This window comes from Petaurus breviceps, unplaced genomic scaffold (genome assembly GCF_028583685.1).
Source record: "Petaurus breviceps papuanus isolate PSGF00001 unplaced genomic scaffold, PetGlider_PUasm1.0 188, whole genome shotgun sequence".
NCBI classification, from domain to species: domain Eukaryota; kingdom Metazoa; phylum Chordata; class Mammalia; order Diprotodontia; family Petauridae; genus Petaurus; species Petaurus breviceps.
In genome coordinates this window covers 26,190,288-26,213,052 of record NW_027185804.1, presented here as the reverse complement: position 1 = coordinate 26,213,052, position 22,765 = coordinate 26,190,288, and the positions used below count along the sequence as shown (strand labels likewise).

General features: G+C 40.6%; 1 protein-coding gene across 3 annotated transcripts in view; it reads left to right on the top strand.

Moving 5' to 3' along the window:
- Positions 1-22,765, top strand: part of TRAF6 (TNF receptor associated factor 6) — a 36,013-nt gene that overhangs the window by 7,767 nt on the left and 5,481 nt on the right. For 2 of the 3 annotated variants that reach the window (XM_069091445.1, XM_069091444.1), the window contains 6 exons: positions 2,883-3,204; positions 6,038-6,188; positions 7,163-7,321; positions 9,123-9,194; positions 11,061-11,138; positions 11,579-21,834. In XM_069091445.1, the coding sequence (XP_068947546.1) occupies positions 2,909-3,204; positions 6,038-6,188; positions 7,163-7,321; positions 9,123-9,194; positions 11,061-11,138; positions 11,579-12,454 (1,632 nt within the window). In that variant the 5' untranslated portion in view covers positions 2,883-2,908 and the 3' untranslated portion in view covers positions 12,455-21,834. Of the gene's footprint in view, positions 1-2,882; positions 3,205-6,037; positions 6,189-7,162; positions 7,322-9,122; positions 9,195-11,060; positions 11,139-11,578; positions 21,835-22,765 lie in introns of those variants that run through there. The other variant, XM_069091446.1, reaches the window with a different exon arrangement.

The window sequence follows — 22,765 nt, the reverse complement described above, 5'->3', positions numbered from 1 at the left end:
TTGGATTCAGTGGCCTCTAAGGCCTCTCCCAATTCTAAATCGATGACTCTTTGATCCTGTGATATCCATTTGCTTTCATTTTGATTGTCAGAGTTCTTTGGGTTAATTTGAACTATGATTCTGAACTGCTTGATTCCTGAGAAATAATGTCAGATAATAGTTAGCCTATTTGACCATTTGTTCCTAATTTAACAATTTTAAATTAAGTGAGATCTCATCTGTTATATCATTAGGAAACATTATTGTAAAACTGATTATTTCTAACAACCGGTTTTAAAAATTCAATATAGTTCCTAAGCATCTACTCAGTAACAAATAAGCAGCTTATAAAGAGAAACTTACTTTCTGGTTCTTAAGACAGTTGTGTAATATCATGTAAACAAAGAAAAAAATTTCACCCTTCAAAGTAAAATATACTATTTAGATAGGTACTTACTGTTTTAAAAGGGTAAAATGTAAACATTGGTTATTGAAGACGATTACTTCCAGATTTTTAACACCAGATAGACAGACTGATAGAACAAGAGGGCATTTCTTAATATTAAGTACATAGGTTGTTCTAGGTACCTCACTAAGTCCTAGGAATACAAATACCAGCCAAAAGACAGTGCCTACCTTTAAGGAGGTTACATTTAATGGGACAAAACAAAAGGGAGCTGAAAAAAGCTAGAGGAAGGTGAGAAGTAGTCTTGGGCAGAACCAGATTTGAAGGGGTATGGCTTGCATGGGCACTTCCTTAAATGGAGGTTTCCAGGGAGGAAGGAACTCAGCAGTTGGAAGAGTCAGGGACAGAGGCTGGAATGGTTCCTTTGACTGACATGATGTAGTCAGAGAGTCCTGGGCTAAGCTTGTTTTTGTTCACAAAGTCATACTAAGTCTTGCTGTAAAATATTCTTTTTTTTTAAAAAATATTCTTAATAAAGTGAAAATGGTTTATAATTTTACTACTGAGTCACAGGCTGTTAGAACTACAAGTGATGATTTTCTTAATTCAGAACTCTGGAGAGGTGAGAAAGAAGTAAGAAGTCAGTTCTTAGTGTTTTAAATAAGATGTGGCTTAGTGTGGCTTCAAAAAGAATCTGTCTTGTGTTTCCTAGGTTTCAGTTTAATAAAAAGACTATGGAAAGGGGGTTATTGGTCATTCATCATAGTTCATGTAGTATACCAGCGTCTCACTTGTATCTCAACTTTGTTTTCTGAATGAGCCGATCAGAGATTGATCTTACGATTTTTATAAACATAGACACCATATAAACATGTCATTCAGAACTCTGTATCCCAGCCACACCGGCCTATTTATTGACTGTCACCTTTATATAACATTCTGGCTCCTCACTCAACTCCTAACTTGGAACAGTTCTTCCCCTGGCCTTGTAATGTTCTGCACCTCTTCTCTGCCTCTTGTGACCTCCCTGGTCCATGCTCCCTGCTCCCTTCAAGTGTATGTCTACAGTCGGCCTTTTCTGATTCCCCCAGTGATTAATGCACCACCCACCTCCCACTATTTTTTATGTATGTTGGATATAGCTCATCAGTGTGCCTGTTGTTTCTTCCCCGCTTTAAGGGAAGAGACTGCCTCCTTTTGACTTCTTATCCCTAGTTCTGGCACATAGTAGACTATTAAATGCTCTTAATTTAACTGTGTGGGCAGTATAGTAGTGCATATATATATAGTAGTAACCCCAGCTGCAGGAGGACCTAAGACTACTGGATCTCTTGAGCTCACAAGTTCTAAGTAGAGTAGGCTATACTGATTACGAGCAGTGCTGATTGAATGTCTGCACCATTTGACGTTAGAGCCTCTGGAAGTAGAAGGCCATCAGGTGTCTGCCTAAGGAAGGAAGAACCAGCCTAGGTCTGAAATGGAAAAAGCAGGTAGAAGCTCCCTCCAGTTGGTGCTGAGAATGGGCTTAGGAATATCCCTTGTATTTCCCACCTGGGTAAGATGGGGAGACCTAGTCTTAATTTTAAAATACATCCTTGCATGAATGTGTATGTAAAGCTCAGACATACCTGCATGTGTACACACACAAACAGTGTAGGGAGCTGAGAATACAAAAACAAAAAGGAAAGTCCTTGACCTCAAGGAGCCAAGTCATGTGTGAAGGTGCTTGGGATAGGAGAGAAGTGTGCCAGCCTTGGAGGTAGGAAGCCACCTCAGATATTTGATCATGTGACCCTGGAGCTAGTTACTTAAGCCCTCTGATGCTTGGATATTTTGGGTTCTGGAATAGATATTATAATAGCACCCACACTCAGGGCTCGTATGAGGATCAATGAGGTAATGCATTTTTTTTTAAGTTAAAAGTTATATGTTTGTCAGCTATTATAATAACATATAACATACCAAATGAGAAGCTATTGGGACCAAAGAGAGACCATAGCATCATGAATTTAAAGCCGGCACAAACCTGATAATCTCACTTGATTCCCCCTCACCTACAGCCCAGAGAGATTGAGTGAGTGCCCAAGGCCACCCAAGTCAGTACAGGGCAGAGCTGGAATTCAGGGTGAGGTCGGCCTCCTCCACATGTAGCACTCCCTCCACTGCACTATATTGCCATGCATTTGAAATTCACTAAGCACCTGCGGGTGTCTAGGGTATCAGGAATCGAGATATGCACAATTCTTATTCTCAAGGAACTTAAAACTTAACAGAAGAAAAAACATATACAAACAAACATACAAGGGAGGGTCAGAGGCCCTTCAAATGTTTGAAGAGCAAGAGTGGGTGAGTGGGTAGTATCAGGAAAGGCTGAATGGAGGTGACATCTGAGCCTAGATTTGAAGGAATAACTGCGTTGCTTAAAGCAAAAAAATGGACAGAGGCAGTGGGTGCTAAATAAATTCAGTTTTAAGCATTTTTCTTACTGTTTCTCTAGAGAGTTTGCTTGGCCATCTAGCAACCATGAGTCTGGTAAACTGTGAAGACAGCTGCGGTGCCAACCAGCCAGACAGCGACTGTTGTACCGCCATGGCCAGTGCCTGCAGCACTGGAGCAAAGGAGGATAGCGTAAATGGGAGCGCCATTCCTGGAAACCTTTCCAGTTCCTTGATGGATGAGATTCAAGGCTATGATGTGGAGTTTGATCCACCCCTTGAAAGCAAATATGAGTGTCCCATCTGTCTGATGGCATTACGGGAAGCCGTGCAAACCCCATGTGGCCATCGGTTCTGCAAAGCCTGCATTGTCAAGTCGATAAGGTAACAAAACACGGGAAAGAGCTTTTAGTTTCTCAAGAGGTAGTTTTACTGGGAAAGAAGTTGCATGGGTGATGTAGGATACTGGACAGTAAGCTGAGAAAGCTGGTTTCTGTTTCCATCAACAGTTGTTAAGGTAACTGCCATTTCCCCCACTTTATAAAACCATTTCTTCCAGATCTCTGAAAATTGAGAGTAAAATCATCCTACTCAGAGAAAGGACATAGAAGTTTTACTTTTTTCTAAGATGACAAGACCAGCACACAAAATAGTATCCCCAAGCTTAGAGCACTAGTGAAGAATCAGATGGCTGACCAGCTGTCTTTGTAAAGGAGCTGTTCCGTACACTTTTTATCTGACTCAGCTTGGCCTTCTTTATGCACAACAGTAAGAGCAGTCTACCCCACACCCTGTCATTCTTAGGTGATGCCCCAGCTATTGATGGGATTTCCATGAATGGATTCGAGGTCATCTTCTAAGAAATCTTTAATTTTCTCTGTACCTCCGTTCACCAAGGGCAGCTCCAAACATTTTAGGGGTTTTCTTTTATAAAAGCTACAGCAGTACAATGACAGCTGTAGGTGAGTAGCTCACCAACTTCAAATTGCAAGGGATACTTCTCACCACTTGAACTAAAAAAAAAAAGATGGCTTCATCCTGATGACAATTACTCCTCCTCCTCCTCTATCACTACTACCACCACCACCACTACTACCACTAACATTTCCTCCTCCTCCTCCCCTTCCCCCTTCTTTTTTTAAAAAAAATTCTTCTGAGATTCATATAAAATAGCTGAGTAACTAATGTTTTTATGTCCAGGTAAGAAGTCTGTGACATGAACAGATTAAGGGCTCTGTCTCCCTGGGGCTTGTCTGAGTTCCTAATTTAATGCTACGCTGAATATTTATTAGTATTTCAAGGAACTTTATTTCTGTGGCATGTGTATTTCCCAGATCCCCTCTCCTTAAGCATGAGCAGCATCTGTAGTGTGGATTGAAAAACTCAGTTAGGACATTACTTTGAAAAAGCACCCAGGAAACCAAGCTTGTTGGCTCAACTTTTGCCTTCATTGTTCCCCTTGATGCTTCTCCACTTGATATATGTAGTAAATAGAACTAGGGTTTGGTTATTGAGTTTCCTCTGATTAAGTAAGAGATGTCTAATGTGTCACAAAGTGGCATCCAGGCTTAGAAAGCTGGGCAAGGTGAAGCTTTTTTTTAAATTAAATTAGTGAGGTTTTCCTATACAGAATGGGACCAGAAAAGGAATCAAAACCCACAAGAGGAAATTTGAGGGTTTTCTTTCTTTACATTCCCCTCTAAAACTTCAGCTGTCTACTTCCACTAACATTAATGCTCATAGAAGTGATATTATGTAATGTCATCATGGTTTAGAGTCAGAAGACCTGGGTTCAGATCCCCATTCTGCCACATAGTACATGTGACTTCTAGGAAATAATTTCATCTCATTGTGCCTCTGTTTCTTCATCTGTAAAATGAGAGGATGGTACAAGGTAATCTTCCAACTCAGTGATCCCTGTAACCAAAAAATGTATCCACCCCTCTAAATCTAATTCTGTTTATTTCAAAAAGAATTCTGGTACTCCATTTATGTTTTGTATAGATATCCTGTATATTTTGTAGGCATCCTGTCTATGATCTAGATTTAGCACTTTTAATTTTTAAAGTATATAAATGCCTTCAATTTCATGCTTCAAGCATCATAATTATTCACTATGAGGTAGCTCCATGTTGCCTAGATAAAGGATCCTAGAACATGCATCAAACACCACTTTGTCTTTTTAAAACTTGTGATAGGAGTGAGTGGGCACAGGCCAGGACTGGGGTGGGGTTCTCAAGCCTTTGATTGAATCCAGACTTCACAGAACAAATCTCCTTAAGAAAAGAATTTGTTCTGTAAAACTTGGACTCAGAAGACTGTACCCAAAGACCTAGAAGGCCACCCACCTCTGGGCTAGAGCAAATAAGTAAGGCCAGAAATGGTAACTGACTTTATAAGGAACAAGGAAGTCCTAGAACATGAGTAACCCAGGACATGGCACCAGGGGATATATATCCTAATAGTAATGATTCCCATTTATGTACTTTACTTCTCAACTCGTATTTTCCTCATAACAACCCTGTGAGGTATAACAGGATGAAAGGAGTCTTTACTCCCCCTCCTCCATCTTGCAGATGAAGAAACTGATGCCTGGAGAACTTCAGTGACTTGCTGACATCAGTGTGTCATTGAGTACCAACAGGACTTCACCGTGTACTGCTGACTCCAAATCCTTTTCTCTTCCTATTGGTTCTCTTAAAACCACTTCCATTGGCTGTGCCCATAGCTTCAGTCATGTTTATGGTATAACCAGTCACAAAAATGCTCCAGGACAACTCACTGGTTTGATTAGACAAACCTTACTTGAGACTCTTGGAAGTTCCTATTAAATTGAATCAGGGACCCTAGAATGTCATTTGACTACTAGATTTGTTGTGACAGTATATCAGGGCTGTCCACACTGTTCAGATTCATACCTTTTTCTTCTTTACCTGTCTGCCAGTGAGTTTATCCATTTAAAGGTTCCACATCTCTTGTGGTGTTAAACAGCCCCACAATCTAAAAATTCCCTTACTGATCCGTACCACAAAGATGGCATGTGATTGCCCTGTTTCCAGCAGTTGTCATCTATTATTTTGTTAATATAGTTGGTTATCCCAATACTACATTCTATAATAGATATTAAATGGAGAGTTACATGTGTTTGTTGAATGAGAGTTAAGTTTGAATTGCCCCCTAATAATGGTATACATCTTTATTTATTTATTTATTGTAGAGATGCTGGTCACAAATGCCCTGTAGACAACGAAATACTCCTGGAAAATCAACTATTTCCTGACAACTTTGCTAAACGGGAAATCCTCTCGCTTACGGTGAAATGTCCAAATGAAGGCTGCCTGCTGAAGATGGAGCTGAGGCATCTCGAGGTGGATTGTAAATCTCTTCTCTCTTCTGTAGCATTTCCAAAGCAGTCTCGTTTTGGTGACCTTTGATTGTTGGCGAGTCACCACATACACATGGAAACACTGGGACCCAGAAGTGAAAGAGAAGGCAGAGCTCTGTGTGATCCTGGTCTGCAGCAGAGCTGACCCGCCTTGATTCCCACGCCCCCACTTCTGCCACTTGGAGAGAAGGAACCAGTCTCCTCCCCAGCACCTTTGTTGTCATCCCTTTATCATTGTCTTCCTTGTACTTTCTTTCCTGCTTTCATAAATTGTGCACTTCTTTATTAGCTAGATGGGACATCCCTGTAACTAGCGATTTAAACTGTGATAAGACAAATGGTAGCGTTAGCTTTTACATAAAGTTTTAGCGAGACAACTCCTGTCAGTCAGTGGCTTAACCACACTGCTTCCATTGCATTTGAAGTTCAGTGACCTGGCTGTAAAGTTTGCACTGGTCCTTTGAGTAGCTACTCCTTTAGGTAATTCAGTATGGAGAAGAGCATTGGGAGTGCTTTTGTTCTGTGACTTCCAGTCTGTTCCTGACCAAGTATATTGCAGTAGTGATCAAGTTGAAGACTGAGACCTGTGATTTCTTGGTGTGGGGACTTCCTCACCAAGGACCCTTCCTCTGCCAGTGTAGGTCGGAAATTTTTCTGCCACGTGAAGTGTTAAGAGAGTTGCGCACAGCACTGAGCAGTAGAGGGCCCTGTCCAGGCCCTTCTGGCTTGCACACTAGCTCTTGTGCTTCTGTGTACTTGGCCAATTTGCATTTGCCCTATGAATTTTAAAATCATAATTATTTGAAAGTACTCATTAAAGCAGCCATATTATGCTGTGCTGGGTTAATAATATCCATGTCCTCTCATATCTGAATAGTAGGTAAATCACCTTGCTGAGATAGGGATACCTTTCATCTTGACAGATATTAATTAGTTTTCATTTTGCTCTTCTTACAGGATCACCAGACACATTGTGAATTTGCCCTTGCAGAATGCCCACAGTGCCACCTTTCCTTTCGGAAATATCTCCTTCACAATCATATGCTCATGGAGTGTCCAAGGCGACAAGTGTCATGTGTGAATTGTGCTGCTCCAATGCCATTTGAAGAGAAAGAGGCACGTGCTGACCTATGTTCTTCCACCTTTCAGAGGTGGCCTCAAAATCTATCCCTGCCTACATTTGAGAGGGCCTGGAAAGGGATGGAAATCTTATGCCATGTGGCACCATGACATAATGAGTGGACTATTGGGCTGGAAATCGGGAAAATGTGGGTTCTAATCCAGCCTCTTGCCATTAATTACCTGCGTGGTGCTGGGCCAGGCCCTTCACCTCTGTATAGTCTGGGCAGCTGCTTGGTCTGAAATACTATGTCCTAGAAAGGTTGCAGTCTGCATTGGTGGGTGAAGTTCCCTTAGTGGTTTTTCCTTCCACTAATGAAATCACATATCCTTTTTTTATTGGTTAGTAGAACTTTTTAATTTCATTACCGCTATGGGCAAATTAGTTTTTAAAGCTTAAGAAGGCTGAAATACATTCTCACTGAAATGACTAGAAGGTTAAAAATGAATCCGATATTAACTTAAAGAAGGCCATTCACTTAACATTTTGTCACATTGAAAAGTTTCACAGGGACAAAGTTATAGGAAAGGTGTTCTCATCTGTATCCCTGCCCCTTGTTTCCTAAAGACCTTTCTTGGAAATATCTACAGTATTCAGGTCAAGTATGTGAAGACTACAGAGGAAACATCTTTTAAAAAATAAAAGTGCATGATGCCCGGATGTTTTCTTTGGGTAGATTTATGCAAACCTGAAACATTTCCCATTTACCTTTAGAGTACCTTGATGATATAGAAAGTTGTTTCTTGACTTTATAGAAAGGAGGCTTCTGTGATTTAAGATTATACTATTATTGATAAAATTAGGAATAAGAATCCGGGCCTCCTGACTCCTAACCTTCATAGAGTTTGTATTATCTTGTAACTGTTGCTATTTATATAGTTCCCCAAACTCTTTTCCTTAAGTATAGTGTGCTTTTCTTTAAAATGGTTGGAGCAGTCCTTGGTGCAACAGATAGAGGGTCAAACTGGGAGTCAAGAAAATTTGAGTTCAGATACAATCTCAAGACAGTTACTAGCAGTGTGGTCCTAGAAAATTCATATAACCTCTCTTTCCCTTAGTTTCTTCATCTGTAAAAATGGGGGTTTTGTTGTGAGGGGGTTGTTGTGAAGATCAAATGAGATGCTAATTGTCAAGCTCTTTCATAAAGTGCCTGGTGAAGAGTAAGTGATATGTAAATGTTGGCTATTATTATGAACTAGAGACAAATGAAATTAGCTGACTTGTGGAAAGTGGTAGGGTAGAGTCATAATTAGAGCTAAATTGCACCTCTTTCCTTGTTCCCACCTCAATATATATAACCTACATGGAATATTGATTCTTTCCCAGTATAAACTAAATTTAACCTTAGGCATGGGATTTGGTTTTCCAGACTAGGGGCTTAAAGATTCTTTCTGGTGATGAGGGAGTTTCATAATGGGATTTGGCTTGTAGCAGTGGATATGCAATATAGCAAAACTTCTATGCCAGGAATGATTCTTTATACAAGGGCTTCATTAGGAGGTTTCATGCTGTAGGAGAAATTTTGGGGAGAAGATTGTCAGTAGGGAATTAGAAATAGTACTTAATATAAATCCCACCAGCCTCAGCTATTTTTTTAGCTAGTAATTAGGTAAAAGTTGAAGAGCTATTGTAGAGAACTAGACCACTAAATTAATATCACTGAAGTAATTGTTACACAAATCTCACTGTTCCTGAGTAATATGGGCCAGGTGAAAAAAATCAGCTGCACACTTGCTTAGTTGATCATAGATTAAGATACACTATAGTTGATGCATTTTTTTTTTCTCCAAAATGCAGTTCCATGACCAGAACTGCCCATTGGCAACAGTCTTCTGTGAATACTGCAACACCATGCTCATCCGTGAACAGGTAGAGTGACTTCATTCTTTTTCACAAATATATACGTTCATGGAAATCTCCCAGGAAGGGAGTCTGTGTCATTGAGTTGGTAATTAAATATCAGAAAGTCTTTTAAACAGAGATGCTCTGTAGCCTGGCCAAGGATGGGGAATGCTTTTGGGTGGGGAAGGAGCCTGCTTGATCCAGGTCAGCAGTATCACTTACTTTCTCTGAATTGCTCAGAACTCTGAAGAGGCTTAAGTCGAAAGAATCCCAAATCTCTGCCATGAAGAGAAGGGTGAAGTTGTAATGCCATGATCTAAATTGGAATTGTGGATGTGACATGATGGTTGAGATGTTTCACCTCTGTCTTTAGTGTCATCATCCATAAAACAAGGGGGTTGGGCTGGATGGCTTAAGTGACTTCTCAAGGGCCCTTCTAGCACTGGATTTACATAAGTTGAGTGTGTTGGTGTGTGTATTTATCTTCATCTCCAAAAAATAGGTAATTTCTAGATAAAGGGTTATTTGAATTGAGTATTCCCAATCTTTAAGTTAATAGACTAAGAATTTTGTGTCAGGTATACCTTTGCTATAGTAAGTGGCCCTTAGGGAGACAGAATCCATCTGAGAAAGAGGAAAATGTAAGATAAAGCAAGTAGTCAGTTCCACAGTTTTTTTCTCTTTCCTCTCTGACATCAGTTGGCTGTAGGCCATCAAATCCAATAAGAAGTTCTGAAGCATCTTGAAATTTATAGTCCATCATGAGTATGTGTAGCAAGCTGGGCATCCCAGATGGAATTGGGTATATGGTAGACCAGACAGTGTCTCTGACAGTTTGGATGGAAAGTTCTGTCTCATTGCTATCTTAAAACTTGTGGACAATTCAACAGCAAAAAAGGGAGTTATTGGTAGGAATTTTACTGTAGCCATGAATCTGCCAGCGCAGAGATTAGCATGTAGTAACTTGCTCAGCAGGTGCTAAGAGAGCTCTCTAAACTTTTCTGTTTGGTTGATTTGCTGCTGAAATGACCAGTTGGGTTTATCTCTAGAAGACAAAAGTGTTCGTTTTAATACACTGCGTTGTTCCTGTTTACCATGTCACAATCCCCTGTTCCCCTCTCAGAATGTATTCTTTCTTTAAAACAAAAACGTATCACTATTGCAATCTCATAAAATAACTAAGGTTGCACCAACCTCAGCTTCTAAATATAGTCTCAGTGTCTTATTTTGCCTTTAAAGTAGAGGAAGAAACCAGTCAGGCACTATTCAAAGGAATCTGTTCTCTGTAAAGTTTCCTGCTGCATCAAAATAAGGATATTAGAAACAATCAGGATTGTGTCACATAGCAAGGAACTCTGTCTACAGTGTTGACCAATAGAGTTGCGCAATGCTATGCCACGCTGGCAGGCCTGAGGACAGAGGAAAAAGAAAAAGGTGGGGAGCAAGGAGAATATGGAGGCAAAGTGTACGTGTCGGGGGGTGTGGCAGAGTGTCCCCAACACTGAATGGCCTGAAGCACAGGTCAGTAGCTGTACTGCTTTAAGGTAGTCCTCAGCCCTGTTCCATAATTGTACCACATTGCTAGCCCAGGATGCATTTCTGGTTGTCATTAAAATCAGTTCAGACGAGTCTCTCTCCTCTAAAAACCACTAGAGGGAAGTCTATACTAACAGTAGGAATGAGCTTCATGTCTTCCCCAAAATCTAATTTGTATGCAATCTGGTGGAATAATATGGGACTTGATACTGTTTAACCTGCAGTGTATGACTTTGAAATTACGTTTACTAATAGTTTATTGGAAATTGAAATAGGCACTTTAAATGTGATCTGCTCACTGTCCAGAGAAAATCATGTCTTACAGGGAAATGTTTGTTTTTGTTTCTGTTTTTCCAGATGCCTAATCACTATGACATAGATTGCCCAATAGCTCCAATTCCATGTACTTTCAGTACATTTGGGTGTCGTGAGAAGGTGAGTTTTGTTTTAACCATAAAGAAAAATTCTTCTGTTAAATTGTGACATACTACTCAGCAAAATGCTTCAAAGAAATCTCGTCCTTGATCATTGGAAGTTCTAGGCAAACCATAATCAACTTTGAGGAGACGATGCAATGTTGTTGAACTCAGGAATACCTGCGTTCCAGTCCTGCCTGTAAAACTGACCAGCTATGGCCTAGTTATTCAGTCTCTCTGAGGCTTAGTTTGCCTTTCTATAAAATGGAATTAATAATAACTGAAGCATCTCACTCACAAGGTTGTTGTGAGAGTTCAGTGGGATAATGTACCTAAAATGCTTTGCAGACTTCAGAGTAAGAGATGTGTTAGTTATTTTAATTTTTCCCATTTATCCCTGACCTTTCTTTTCTCGGTTTGATTGTTCTAGTCACTGACTTTCATCAGTTTCTATTCTAGATGCAGAGGAACCATTTGGCACGCCACCTGCAGGAAGATACTCTGGCCCACATGCGGATGATGGCCCAGGCCATCCAGAACATCAGCATCACGGCTCTCAATTCTGGCCTCCACCAGCGCGAGGCCCCTCCTTATGACAGCAGCTCCATAGCCCGGACCCCCTCGGGCTGCCACCAGGACGTCCAGAATTTCCAAGAGACCATCCAGCAGTTGGAGAGTCGCCTTGTGATACAGGACCATCAGATCCGAGAGCTGAGCGCCAAGATGGAGACGCAGAGTGCTTGTGTGGGGGACCTCAGGCGGACTGTCCGAACCCTTGAGGACAGGATCGCGGAGATGGAGGCGCAGCAGTGCAATGGCATTTACATCTGGAAGATCAACAACTTCGGGATGCACTTGAAGTCGCAGGAAGAAGAGAAGCCTGTTGTCATCCACAGCCCTGGGTTCTATACTGGCAAGCCTGGCTACAAGCTCTGCATGCGCCTTCACCTACAACTGCCGAGCGCTCAGCGCTGCGCTAACTACATTTCCCTCTTTGTCCACACGATGCAAGGTGAGTATGACAGCCATCTTCCCTGGCCCTTCCAGGGCACGATACGCCTCACTATTCTCGACCAGTCTGAAGCGCCTGTGAGGCAGAATCATGAGGAGATCATGGATGCCAAACCAGAGCTGCTTGCCTTCCAGAGGCCCACCATCCCCCGGAACCCCAAAGGTTTTGGCTATGTGACGTTCATGCACTTGCAAGCCCTTAGGCAAAGAACCTTCATTAAAGATGATACTTTACTTGTGCGTTGCGAGGTTTTGACACGCCTGGACATGAACAGCCTGAGAAGGGAGGGCTTTCAGCCACGCAGCACTGACGCAGGGGTGTAGTGAGCGGCCCCGGCTCTTTCTGGAGTCTGCCGGCTCCTGTCCCAGTTGCCTTACATGATTGACATCATAGTGATGTGGTCCAGCCTTTATTTCTGATTGCCTTGAAGTCAGTTCAAGAGTCTCAGTTCTCTGAAAACCTCTAAGCAGTGAAACACAAATCAAAAGAGTGATTTTAAAATGTAGTATTTTATTACTCTATCATAAATTCTGTACCATTACCTGAAAATCATCCATCAGAAGTCTAAACCTGTATCACTATCCTAAGTCTTCACTCCTTCTATGACAGTCTGCATGGAAATAGTTTTCCCTTAGGGATGAACACTTGGTCTACTTGTACAAAAGAATGGAGTCCAAGGTGCTTTTAATGTATTTTAGCTGTTTTGTTAGTCTGAGGGTGTCTTTTCTTCTTTCTTAGATAAAGTCAGAAGATTGACACCAAAGGATTTTCCCATGAACTTTACCTGAAGGATGTTGTTTATTATTGAAGGTCATAATAGAGTATTTGAAAGCCTCCTCTTCCCTGGATAATCAGAAATTTCCCTCAAGCCATGTTGTTTCGATGATATTAGATTTAAGTAAACTGAGAATCACTACTGCCTTATCTACAGCAAAAGAAGAGAGAGAGATTTGAGTTCCCGAAATTTTGACCCCCTTTTAGTGGTCAAGGGATCTGAGCTAAAATTTCCATTTGCTGCTTTTTTTGTCCCAGGGAATTACCAGCTGCAAGCACAGTGATTTATAACCATATTATATATAATTTTCTAAATCTGCTTTCTGGATTTCTTGGCCAAGCCAGTGTCCTAGAGTGTTCTCCCGCTGAGCTGCCTCTTCAAGCACATTGACTGGTTTCTGCCTCTGGCATCCACTTTGGGAAGCTCTCCAGATCCTGGAAGGAGGCCAGCCTTGAAGGCAATCTGTCTGTCGGTCACAAATGCTTTCATTTAGCTTAGACTTACCAAAAAAAGTTTTTTTCACCAAGATAACATATATTTTTATAAAGGACTTTGAACTTTGCAAAGGGCTTTTCCCTCCGTACATGTGAATGTTAGAGACTTTGTTTTGTTGGGATTTTTGTTGTTGTTGTTGGTGAGGCATTTGGGGGTTAAGTGACTTAAAATAAGCCATACATCTCGTAAGTGTCAGGTGTCTGAGGCTGGATTTGAACCCAGACCCTCCTGACTCCAGGGCCAGTGTTCTATCTGCTGTACCGTGTAGCTGCCTCTATTCCATGTTACACTGCAGGTCAGGTCTCGGTTCTTCAGAGATCTCAGTTGGCAGGTCAGCAAGGAAGACTCAATATTCAATATAGATTCTTCTTTCTCTTTCAGTTCACGTCTCAGTGTTTTACAGTGGTTATGCTAGAGCTTTAAGGAACTTTCATCTCCCCCAGTGCCCATTTGTTTTTTAAGTTCTTCATCTTTCATATTTAGCCAGAGAAGTCAGAAAACTCTTCCATTTTTCAGCACTGGCCTCCAAATAAGCTCTGATGCTTGCAGACTTTGCTTTTAAGTTGTTCCACCTCTGGTTCATATCATCTAGTTGATGTTGGAGCATGACTGCCTCATCTGAATTTCCCAAAGCCTTTTACCGTATTTTGTCCATTTCCATCAATATTTTTAAAGATGGCATTATGGGCATCAATCTCGGTCTGTCTGTCCTTGCTATGCTGGACCAAAAGCTTCACAGACATGATTAAAGCAGTTTTCTAAATCTGCTTTCTGGATTTCTTGGCCAAGCCAGTGTCCTAGAGAGTGTTCTCCCGCCGAGCTGCCTCTTCAAGCACACTGACTGTGGTTTCTGCCTCTGGCATCTACTTTGGGAAGCTCTCTAGATCCCAGAAGGAGGCCATCCTTGAAGGCAGTCTGTCTGTCGGTCACAAATGCTTTCATTTAGCTTAATCCAAGATGCATTCAAATCATCTCTGCCGCCTTCCACTTTCCTTGTGTCATCGCTGCTGTAGTTCTGATGCAAGTTCATCATAGATTTTCATCGTAGCTTCACTTTTATTCAACTCCTGAATTAGGATTTTGTTTTTAGAAAGCTGTTTTAGCAGTGGTTCCTCTGAGACCCCTGGAACACTTTGTATTTTGGTTTCATGTTGTCTGATGAGCTCTTCAGCTTGTTTGGTCAGGTCGTTCCGGCGTTCGCTGTCAGCAGGCATGTCTTGGAGCTGCTCCTGTCGTGTGTCCAGACCAAACTCAGTATTAGCCCACTGAATTTTGACTTAATCTTTTTGTTCTTATATCTGTACTGGAAATATTATCCTTCAGATTTTGAGCCCAAGTAAAAATATAATCCAGTCAGGGGGAGACTTTGAAAACTCACTATTGAATAGTTTTGAGTCTTAATTATAGTGCATATTTCCTTGAATATGAATACACATAAGCACAGTTTTTTATTTTCTAGCCTTTTATCTCTGTACTGGTAGGTTTTGGTGCCACGAACCTTGTGGAAAATGGTTCTGGCATCTTTTTGTTATCTGCTGCCAAGATGCTGACTGATCAGTGATCAGTTTGAGGCTAAAACAGATGTGTGTGTAAATTCATCTGTTGATGTGATGCATCATAAGTATTTTAAAATGTATTTATGAACACACACATACCATCACACATTTAGTCACAGCCCCAGATTTCACTGCAAGTACACAGCACACAGAATAGTAACATCCATGATGAATGTGGGTGCCCGCCGCCCACTTATGTAAGCCAGCCATTCAAAGCTATTGGGGGATATTTATGGCCGAAGGATATATTCATAAGATGCTGTTACATTTGGAGGGCGGCGTTAATTAAGGTGGATTAAAATGAATTCTGATAATGTTCCAGTACCCCCTTGAGAGAGAGCCTTAGAATCACTAAATGGAATTTGTCAGTGGAGACAATTCTGTTGTCCAGTATTTGGAGTTGTTGCCTTAACTCATCAGAACCATGAGATTTGAATAAGAAAGCTTAAAAAGCTAACACTGGATTCACTCAGTATATCTTTATACCCTCACCTGTGATAATAGTGAAGGGCCTAAGGAGAGGGCCTGTGGAGGTCCGTGGAGGCTCCTTGTTTTAGTATTTTAAGCCCCTCGGATATTGAATATTGGAGTGAAATCTAGCTCTGAAGCCTAGTTGTTACCACAAGAGTTCCCATTGCAAAACACTGACTGAGGAGGAGCTGGGTAGAGAGAGTGTCTTTCTGATAGGAACAGAATGGCACATTATAGTAATAAATGTGGACCAGCCAACTTCTATATTAAATTTTCTGTGGATCACATATTTTGCTGTTACCTTCCCCAGAGTAAGGATGCTCATCATTACATAATTTTAAATTACTATCATCAAGAAGCCCCAACAAGTGATTACATCCGAAACCCCAACTTGCTGTCCCCGCCCTTTTTCCCAAGCACCTGCATGTGCTAGTTGTGTCTGGAGTTTCGAGAAATGGCGACACAAAACAGCTCCTCCTCACTTGATCTAACTTGGGTTTATTGATACTGGACCCACCCCCAGTGGACACAGTCACCTAAAAATAATGAAGGAGATGTGACCATTCACTGCCACAGCTTGGGTCCCATTTTTGGTTTGGCTTGGGAAATGAAGCCATTCACTCACATGCTCCTAGTATATCAACTCTGTCCATACATAATTGGAGGACCTAAGCTGGTGGCTATTGTTAACGAAGAGCTTTGTTGGAGTTTTTTTTTTTACAGATACCCCAATCTAGGGTGAATAAAATCCCAAGTACCTCTGACTATACCTTTCAGGATTAAGGCAAGTAAGGATAAAGCCAAGGGTTGATAGGATTCCTTTTGTTTCAGGGGCTAGACTCATGGATTTATCAGTCACTCCAACTGTTCCTAACTCCATTTCCATGTGGTACTTTCAGCATTACCGTGTAGTGATAGGAAAGGTAAATACAATCCGTCTGATTTCTGCCTTTTGAGCTGGCTTTCATAAACAAGAGGTGGCAGGTGTTCCCTCTCAAAAATTTCACATAGAAAATGCTTCTTAATGATCGTCTACTTCTTTGTATCCAGGGGACCAAAATGGTGTCATTTTTGAGTTCTAGGCAAACCTGGACCTCTCTCTGACATTTTAGCTTTGGTGGGATTTTTAAATCCGAATGGGAAAGAAAAGCTAAGGAGAGAGAGTATTGCACCAGCACCAAAACAGAAATTTACATCTAGAGTTCCCTTTTTATCTCTGACACAGTTTGTGGCTCTGTACCCCCACCTCCTCATCTTTGCACATCTGTATGAGCACAGCTTTCTTGTTACGCCTCACCCACTGTCTTTGTTATCTGCTTGGCAAGGAATATACGTGCTACTCTTGGATCGTGTCTATTACTGACTGGCTTACCAGAAGGAAGCATGGCAGTGTGTGATTATTTACTTGCGACAGAATCACTTGATCCTTTCTTCCTGTCCCCAGTAGACACCAAATGCCAGTTTATTGCCACAACAACTTTGGGTTTCAGTTTCTTTATCTCTAAAATGAGAAGGTTCTAGTGTTTCAGGCCTTTCTCTGTATGTCAGGGACCCCTTTTGCAGGAAACCAATTTTGCTGAAACAGAGTTATCAAAATATTTTGTCAAAAATCAAATTCATAGACTCCAGGTTAAGAACCACTACAGTAGATCGTTTCTAAGGCTTCTTACACCTATAAGTTAGTGTTTTGAGAAGTTAAGTTCTCTCTGACCCTTTGACAATTCTCATTAAGCTATCACAGCATTGAAGAAAGCTGCTTAAACTGGTCAGTTAAATCTGGAGACAATTATCTCTGCTCTCAGCCAGTAACAACAGAATGATGGCTTTGAGTTGTTAAATGCCCATCTTTATTCTGCCTCTTTATTCAGGTGGATGCTCCTTCCCTCCTGTTGCTAATTACTTTATGCTAAATGTATTTGAGGGTAATTACAAAGGCTGGTGATACAGGCATTATGGAGGACAGAAAGATCCTCTTGTCAGGTCTTCAGTCTGACCTTGTCTCAGAACCCAATAAACAATAAATTCATTTCCTCCTTTAGTCTTTTTGTGGCCTCCCCCTCCCAAAAAAGGGGAGTTTCCTAGTTTGACCAAGTTGGCACATAAAGAGATGGGGGTCGTATTGGTGTTTTATTAACTAACTGGTCACTGTCCTCAAATTTATGCCTTTGCATCATTTGGTGCCTTGCTAATAAATAAAACTCTTTGCAACTTCCTTTTTGGGGAGAGTTGTCCAAGCCAGCGTTTATAACTCAATTTGCTGTAAGTCACATATTTTGCTATCGATTGGCAGAGGTAGAGGTATAATTACAGATCAGTAATTACTTGTACCCTTAAGAAACTTCAGTAATAGTTGCTTTTTTGGTGGTATAACTAAAGTTATCTTTTTTCTTGGGAAATAGGGAAAGTAAGATGATGGAAACCTGAACAGCTTTGCTAGGGCTATTAAACATGAGAAGAAGAATGTGTCTCTGTGGAAGAATTGCACTTCTGCCACAAAACCTAGAATCTTTCACTAGACCTAGCCATCATTTTCAAACCAGGGCTGTGCTTAGAAATCACTCAAACCATCAGCATAAAAAGAACATAAATTTCATGCCCCACCAGTTGCTCACTTCATTTACAAGTTCCTCACTCAGGAGAGATCCTCATAGCTTACTGTTTTACTAATAAATATTTTACATTATTGGAGCACATTTCTAAAACCTTTTTTATTTTTCCATTTATAGTCATAGAGTTGGAGAGACTCATGGAGGTCATGCAGTCAGTTAATCTCTTTATGAAACACTTTTTATCTTTTTGGAGAAAGAAGTTTTATACCTTAAAAGCCCATTCCAGTTTTTTTTTTTTTTAAATAAGTAAAATGCTGCAATGCTGTAATGCCTATCTCTGTAATGCCTAAGCAAGTTGGGTGTTTTCTAAATTCTTTAAAACAAGACTGATACATATCATAGTTTTTTTCTGCTAAGTTGTTCAGGCTGTGTCTTTTGTGGTTTTGGCTCTTTTCAGCTGTGTGATCTTGGGAAAGGCACAACCCTCCACCTCCCTCCCTCACAGGGTAGTTATAAGGATCAGCAAGATACATACGTGAAAGTTTGTAAACTTTTCTGCAATTAAATATAGTTTAATTGTGACGACAAAATTGCCATCTGGGGGTGTTTTCATTTTTTTTTATTTATTTGTTTTATTTTTTTGTAGTCCTTATCATTTGGCCTTTTGACTAGTAATGGATACCAGTATGCCAGTGACTAAATTACATAAATCTTTTATCACACTTGGGAAGCCATCTTGCATACATGTAATCTTATACAACCTGGTGATGAGTGTTTTTCCTTCCTTCTTGTATATGTATATACCTATTATATACCTTTCCTCTATGTTCTCTTAGAATTTTTCATTCATCATTCCTGCAGCACTCTTTCCTGGTATCTTGTGGCCAGCTGCCTGAAAAAGGGTAGGGATGGTCTAATTAAATCAATGTAGATCCATATGTTTTGTTATGCCCAAGCAGTACAACCTTACTCCAATCACAAATACTCCCCTCCCCCCCCAAAAAAGGAATAACTATCTGGTTTTTTAAATGTTACCTCCAGTCTTTTCTGTCAAAGGGTTTCATTTTTTATTACAGAAATTTCATTTTTTTAAGATGCAAGGCTATTATGAAATATTGAAAGGTAATTCTGGTTGGGGGAGATCCAAAAAGGAATCTGTAAAATGCGTTCGACTCTCCTGTGATAGAAAGGACATAATTTGTACCTTATGTTCTCACCTGGCCATCTGACTCTCCAGGTAGGGTCGGCTTGGCCCAGGCACCAAAGCACACACAGCTCCAGTGGTCCTCCAGTTCTCTGAAAGAGGAGCTCTCCTAGTCATTGTTTTCCTGGTCTTTGAAAGCTTGCCCTGCATCTACCCCACACCTCCAAGTGAAAGCTGAAGGCAGTGAGTATGGGGGAGCAGAGAGAGAGAGAGAGATTGCTTCTAAGGGTTCTCTCCCCTTACTTGGTGCTCAGAAGGATATGAAGATTAGTGCCTTCTTGCTTTCAAAGGGGAAACATTTTGACCAATTTGCAAGTGATTTCCCTTATAAGCAAAGGTTAGTAATTTTCAGAGGTCACTTTCAGTGAGGCTCATTTGGAGGTCCGCTCCCCTCAATTGCATTGCTGTTGTAAATGAAACAGAGCTGTTCTTCCTCGGCAAAAGAGGGTTATCACTTGGGAAAGTTATAAGTGAGATATATATATTTGAGATGTAATTAAAGGTTTCCAAAAATAATTTAGAAAGTTTTGTCTTCCATAGCTAATACATTTTGTGGTTTTTTAATTTATATTTTTGCATGAAGAAATACTTTTGTACATTACTGTGGTGAAAACTGTTTGTATTTAAACAAAGAGATCTCTCATTCTGCTGTTGGTGATCATGAGTAATGACTTTGAGGAGTTTTTTGCACTAGTTTTGCAAAGTCCCAAGGTTCCCAGATCCTGTATCAGGATAGATGAAGAATTATTGAGTAGATGAACCATCACATCAAAGAAAGGCAAAGTACTAGATTCTGACCATTGAACAAGGAAATCACACACCTGTGAAAATGCTCTGTGCTTTTAAGAAAAGGCACCTTATAAATCCAGAGAGTTCTGTAAAGTAGCCATTAATCCATAAATGGGGAGAAAAGCTAGAAATTGATGGGACTTCTTATGAAATGAACACATTAGGGGTGGCCAGGTAGCACAGCAAGTAAAACCACCAGCCCCAGAGTCGGGATGACTTGGGATCGAATCTGGGCTCCGATACTTAGCACCACACCCAGAAATAACTGGCTGTGCAACCTTGAGCAAGTTACTTAACCCCAATTGCTTTAAAAAAAAAATGAATACATTAACACACCTGTGGTCATCCATAACGAGTGTCTTAATTGAATAGCTATTTTTATTTTTTAAGATTGCTGCTTTAGAAGTTTCTGGCATATTATATGTGTATATATATGTATGTATATGCATATAATGTGTGTGTACACATATATGTATATCCAAAATAAACTCACCACAACTGCTGACTGATTTTTTCTTCTTTTTTTAAAAATTTACTTTTATTTTACAACATTCAGTTCCACAATCACTTAAGTTGCAAATTTTCTCCCCCTTCCTCTCCCTCCCTTGCCCCCCATAGCAGCATGTAATCAAAGATAGGTTCCACAAATACCTTAACGTGGAACATTAGTCATGTTGTAAAAGGATTGTAACCAACGAGCTAAACAATGAGAAAGAAGGGATAAAACAAAACACAAACGAGAGAGAGCAAATAGTTTGCTTCAATCTGCAGACTCTCATTCCTTCTCTGGAGGTGGATATCCCTTTCTATCATGAGTCTTTTGTAAGTTGTCTTCTAACCTTGTATTACTGAGAGGAATCCAGTCTATCAAAGTTAGTCATCACACATATGTGTCTGGGACCTATTTTTCTTAAATATTCCCTATAACCCTTTGTACATTTAATGTTATGAAGGGGTGTGTGTGTGTGTGTGTGTGTGTGTGTGTGTGTGTGTGTGTGTGTGTGTGTGTGTGTGTGTGTACTCACATGCAGCATTACCCAGCCTTGGTTTTGTTTTGCCCTATTGGGTCTCTAGTCATAGCTCTCCTAAAAGTCCTCCAAATAAAACCTTAATTCACTCTCAGGTAATAAACAAGTGCCATACAGGGCCTCTGAGGGGGCTGAGGCCATTGTAAAATTCAAGGAGGATGGGATGTAAGTACTGCAAAAAGGCTGGTTGTGGTTGTGATGAAAACCTGGAATCGATTGTGTGCTTACAGAAATTTTGTAAGGGGAATTACCGGTTTGTGAGCACCCACTGGGTAGGGCCTGTCTTACCTGGCCCTGATTCTAGTCCCATGATAGATGGCTGCTGACTTAAATTTGAAAGGGCAAGATTAGGGGGGGAAGCTATGTAGATTAACCCCTTCTAAACAGTTGTTGGCTTTTTTTTCTTTATTTCAGGGCTAGGAGGAGCCCTAATAGTTATCCCAATTCTCCCCTCCATTTGGTGGGCTCAGTAAGAAGCCTGTGCTTCTAGGTCTCAATTGGAAGACACCATGATGCACTAGCATAGGATATGTCTGAATGACTTGATGGCCTAAAACTTTAGACTACTAGAGACTGGTATGGGCGAAGAGAGAGGTGGTCGCCGACCCTCCAACCCACCCCACCTTCATGAATGTTTTTGTGCAAGGCATGTCACACTGGCAAAGATAACACCTTTGCCCTTTTCCCCTCCTGGCTCGTCTATTGCACTGTCCCACGATAAATATGTGTATTGATTTGTTTGTATTTTTGTATGTTCCCTTCTAATTTAAAAATATCACTAGTACTTCTGGAGAAAGTTTTTAAAAACTAATAAATTGTTTTAATGTTGTGATCAAGTTGTCATCATTGGGGTGGAGGCGGGGGGAAGGAGTAATGTAAATAGATTGAGAAGGAAGAGAGATACAGGAGAACTGAGTTGGGAGAGACCATGGAACTCATTTATGTTCTGCAGCTCCCTCGGTCTTACCTCATGGGAGGTGAGCAGAAATTGTATTCATCCTGGAAATGATGTGGATTCATCTTAATCCTTGTTTCATGCAGGAGAGGGGCAGTCTTAAAGCAAGCTTGAGTCAGAAAGGAAGCAGGTCAGAGACCTGTTTTAGATGACGGTGGGTCCCCTTGCAGGGTACACATAACGTGCTCCCTCCTCTGACAACATTATCTGCCCACCCCATTTAAAGTGACTAGAAAAAGAAAAGAATCCTAGACTAGTTAGCTTTTTGAAGTAACAAGAATAATGGGATGTAGTACAAAGTCTGCATTTGGATCAGAAGGTGTAGGTTTGATTCCAGCCTCTAATTGCCTGTGTGACTGGACAAGCCACCTAACCTCTCGGGGCCTCCATTTCCTTATCTAATAGAAGATTGGACTAAGGTCCCTTCCAGCTCTCAGTTTGTGGACCTTTGTTGAAAGGGTCTTATTTTTTTCAAGAACTGCCCCTTCCATGGGCAGGAGACACATTTGTACAGTCCTTCCTAAGTATCAGCACCTGCTGCATTTAAAACAGGCCAATTAATTTTAGAACTGAGTGATGGAAACACTTCTAAGACATTTTATGGAAAAGCTGAGCTTTTCCAGAGGTTTTGGAGGTAGCCGTTCCAAGAAAATAAGTCATCAAAGATTATAATTTTTAAAACATTCTCCAAAAGTTATTAATATATAAGATTTGACTTTAAAATCTCTCTTCTCTAGTTCAGTTTCTGTTAATCTTGGCACTTTTTAAAAGTTCAAATAAAGTTACTTTTTTTTTTTTAAAGAAATGGTAGT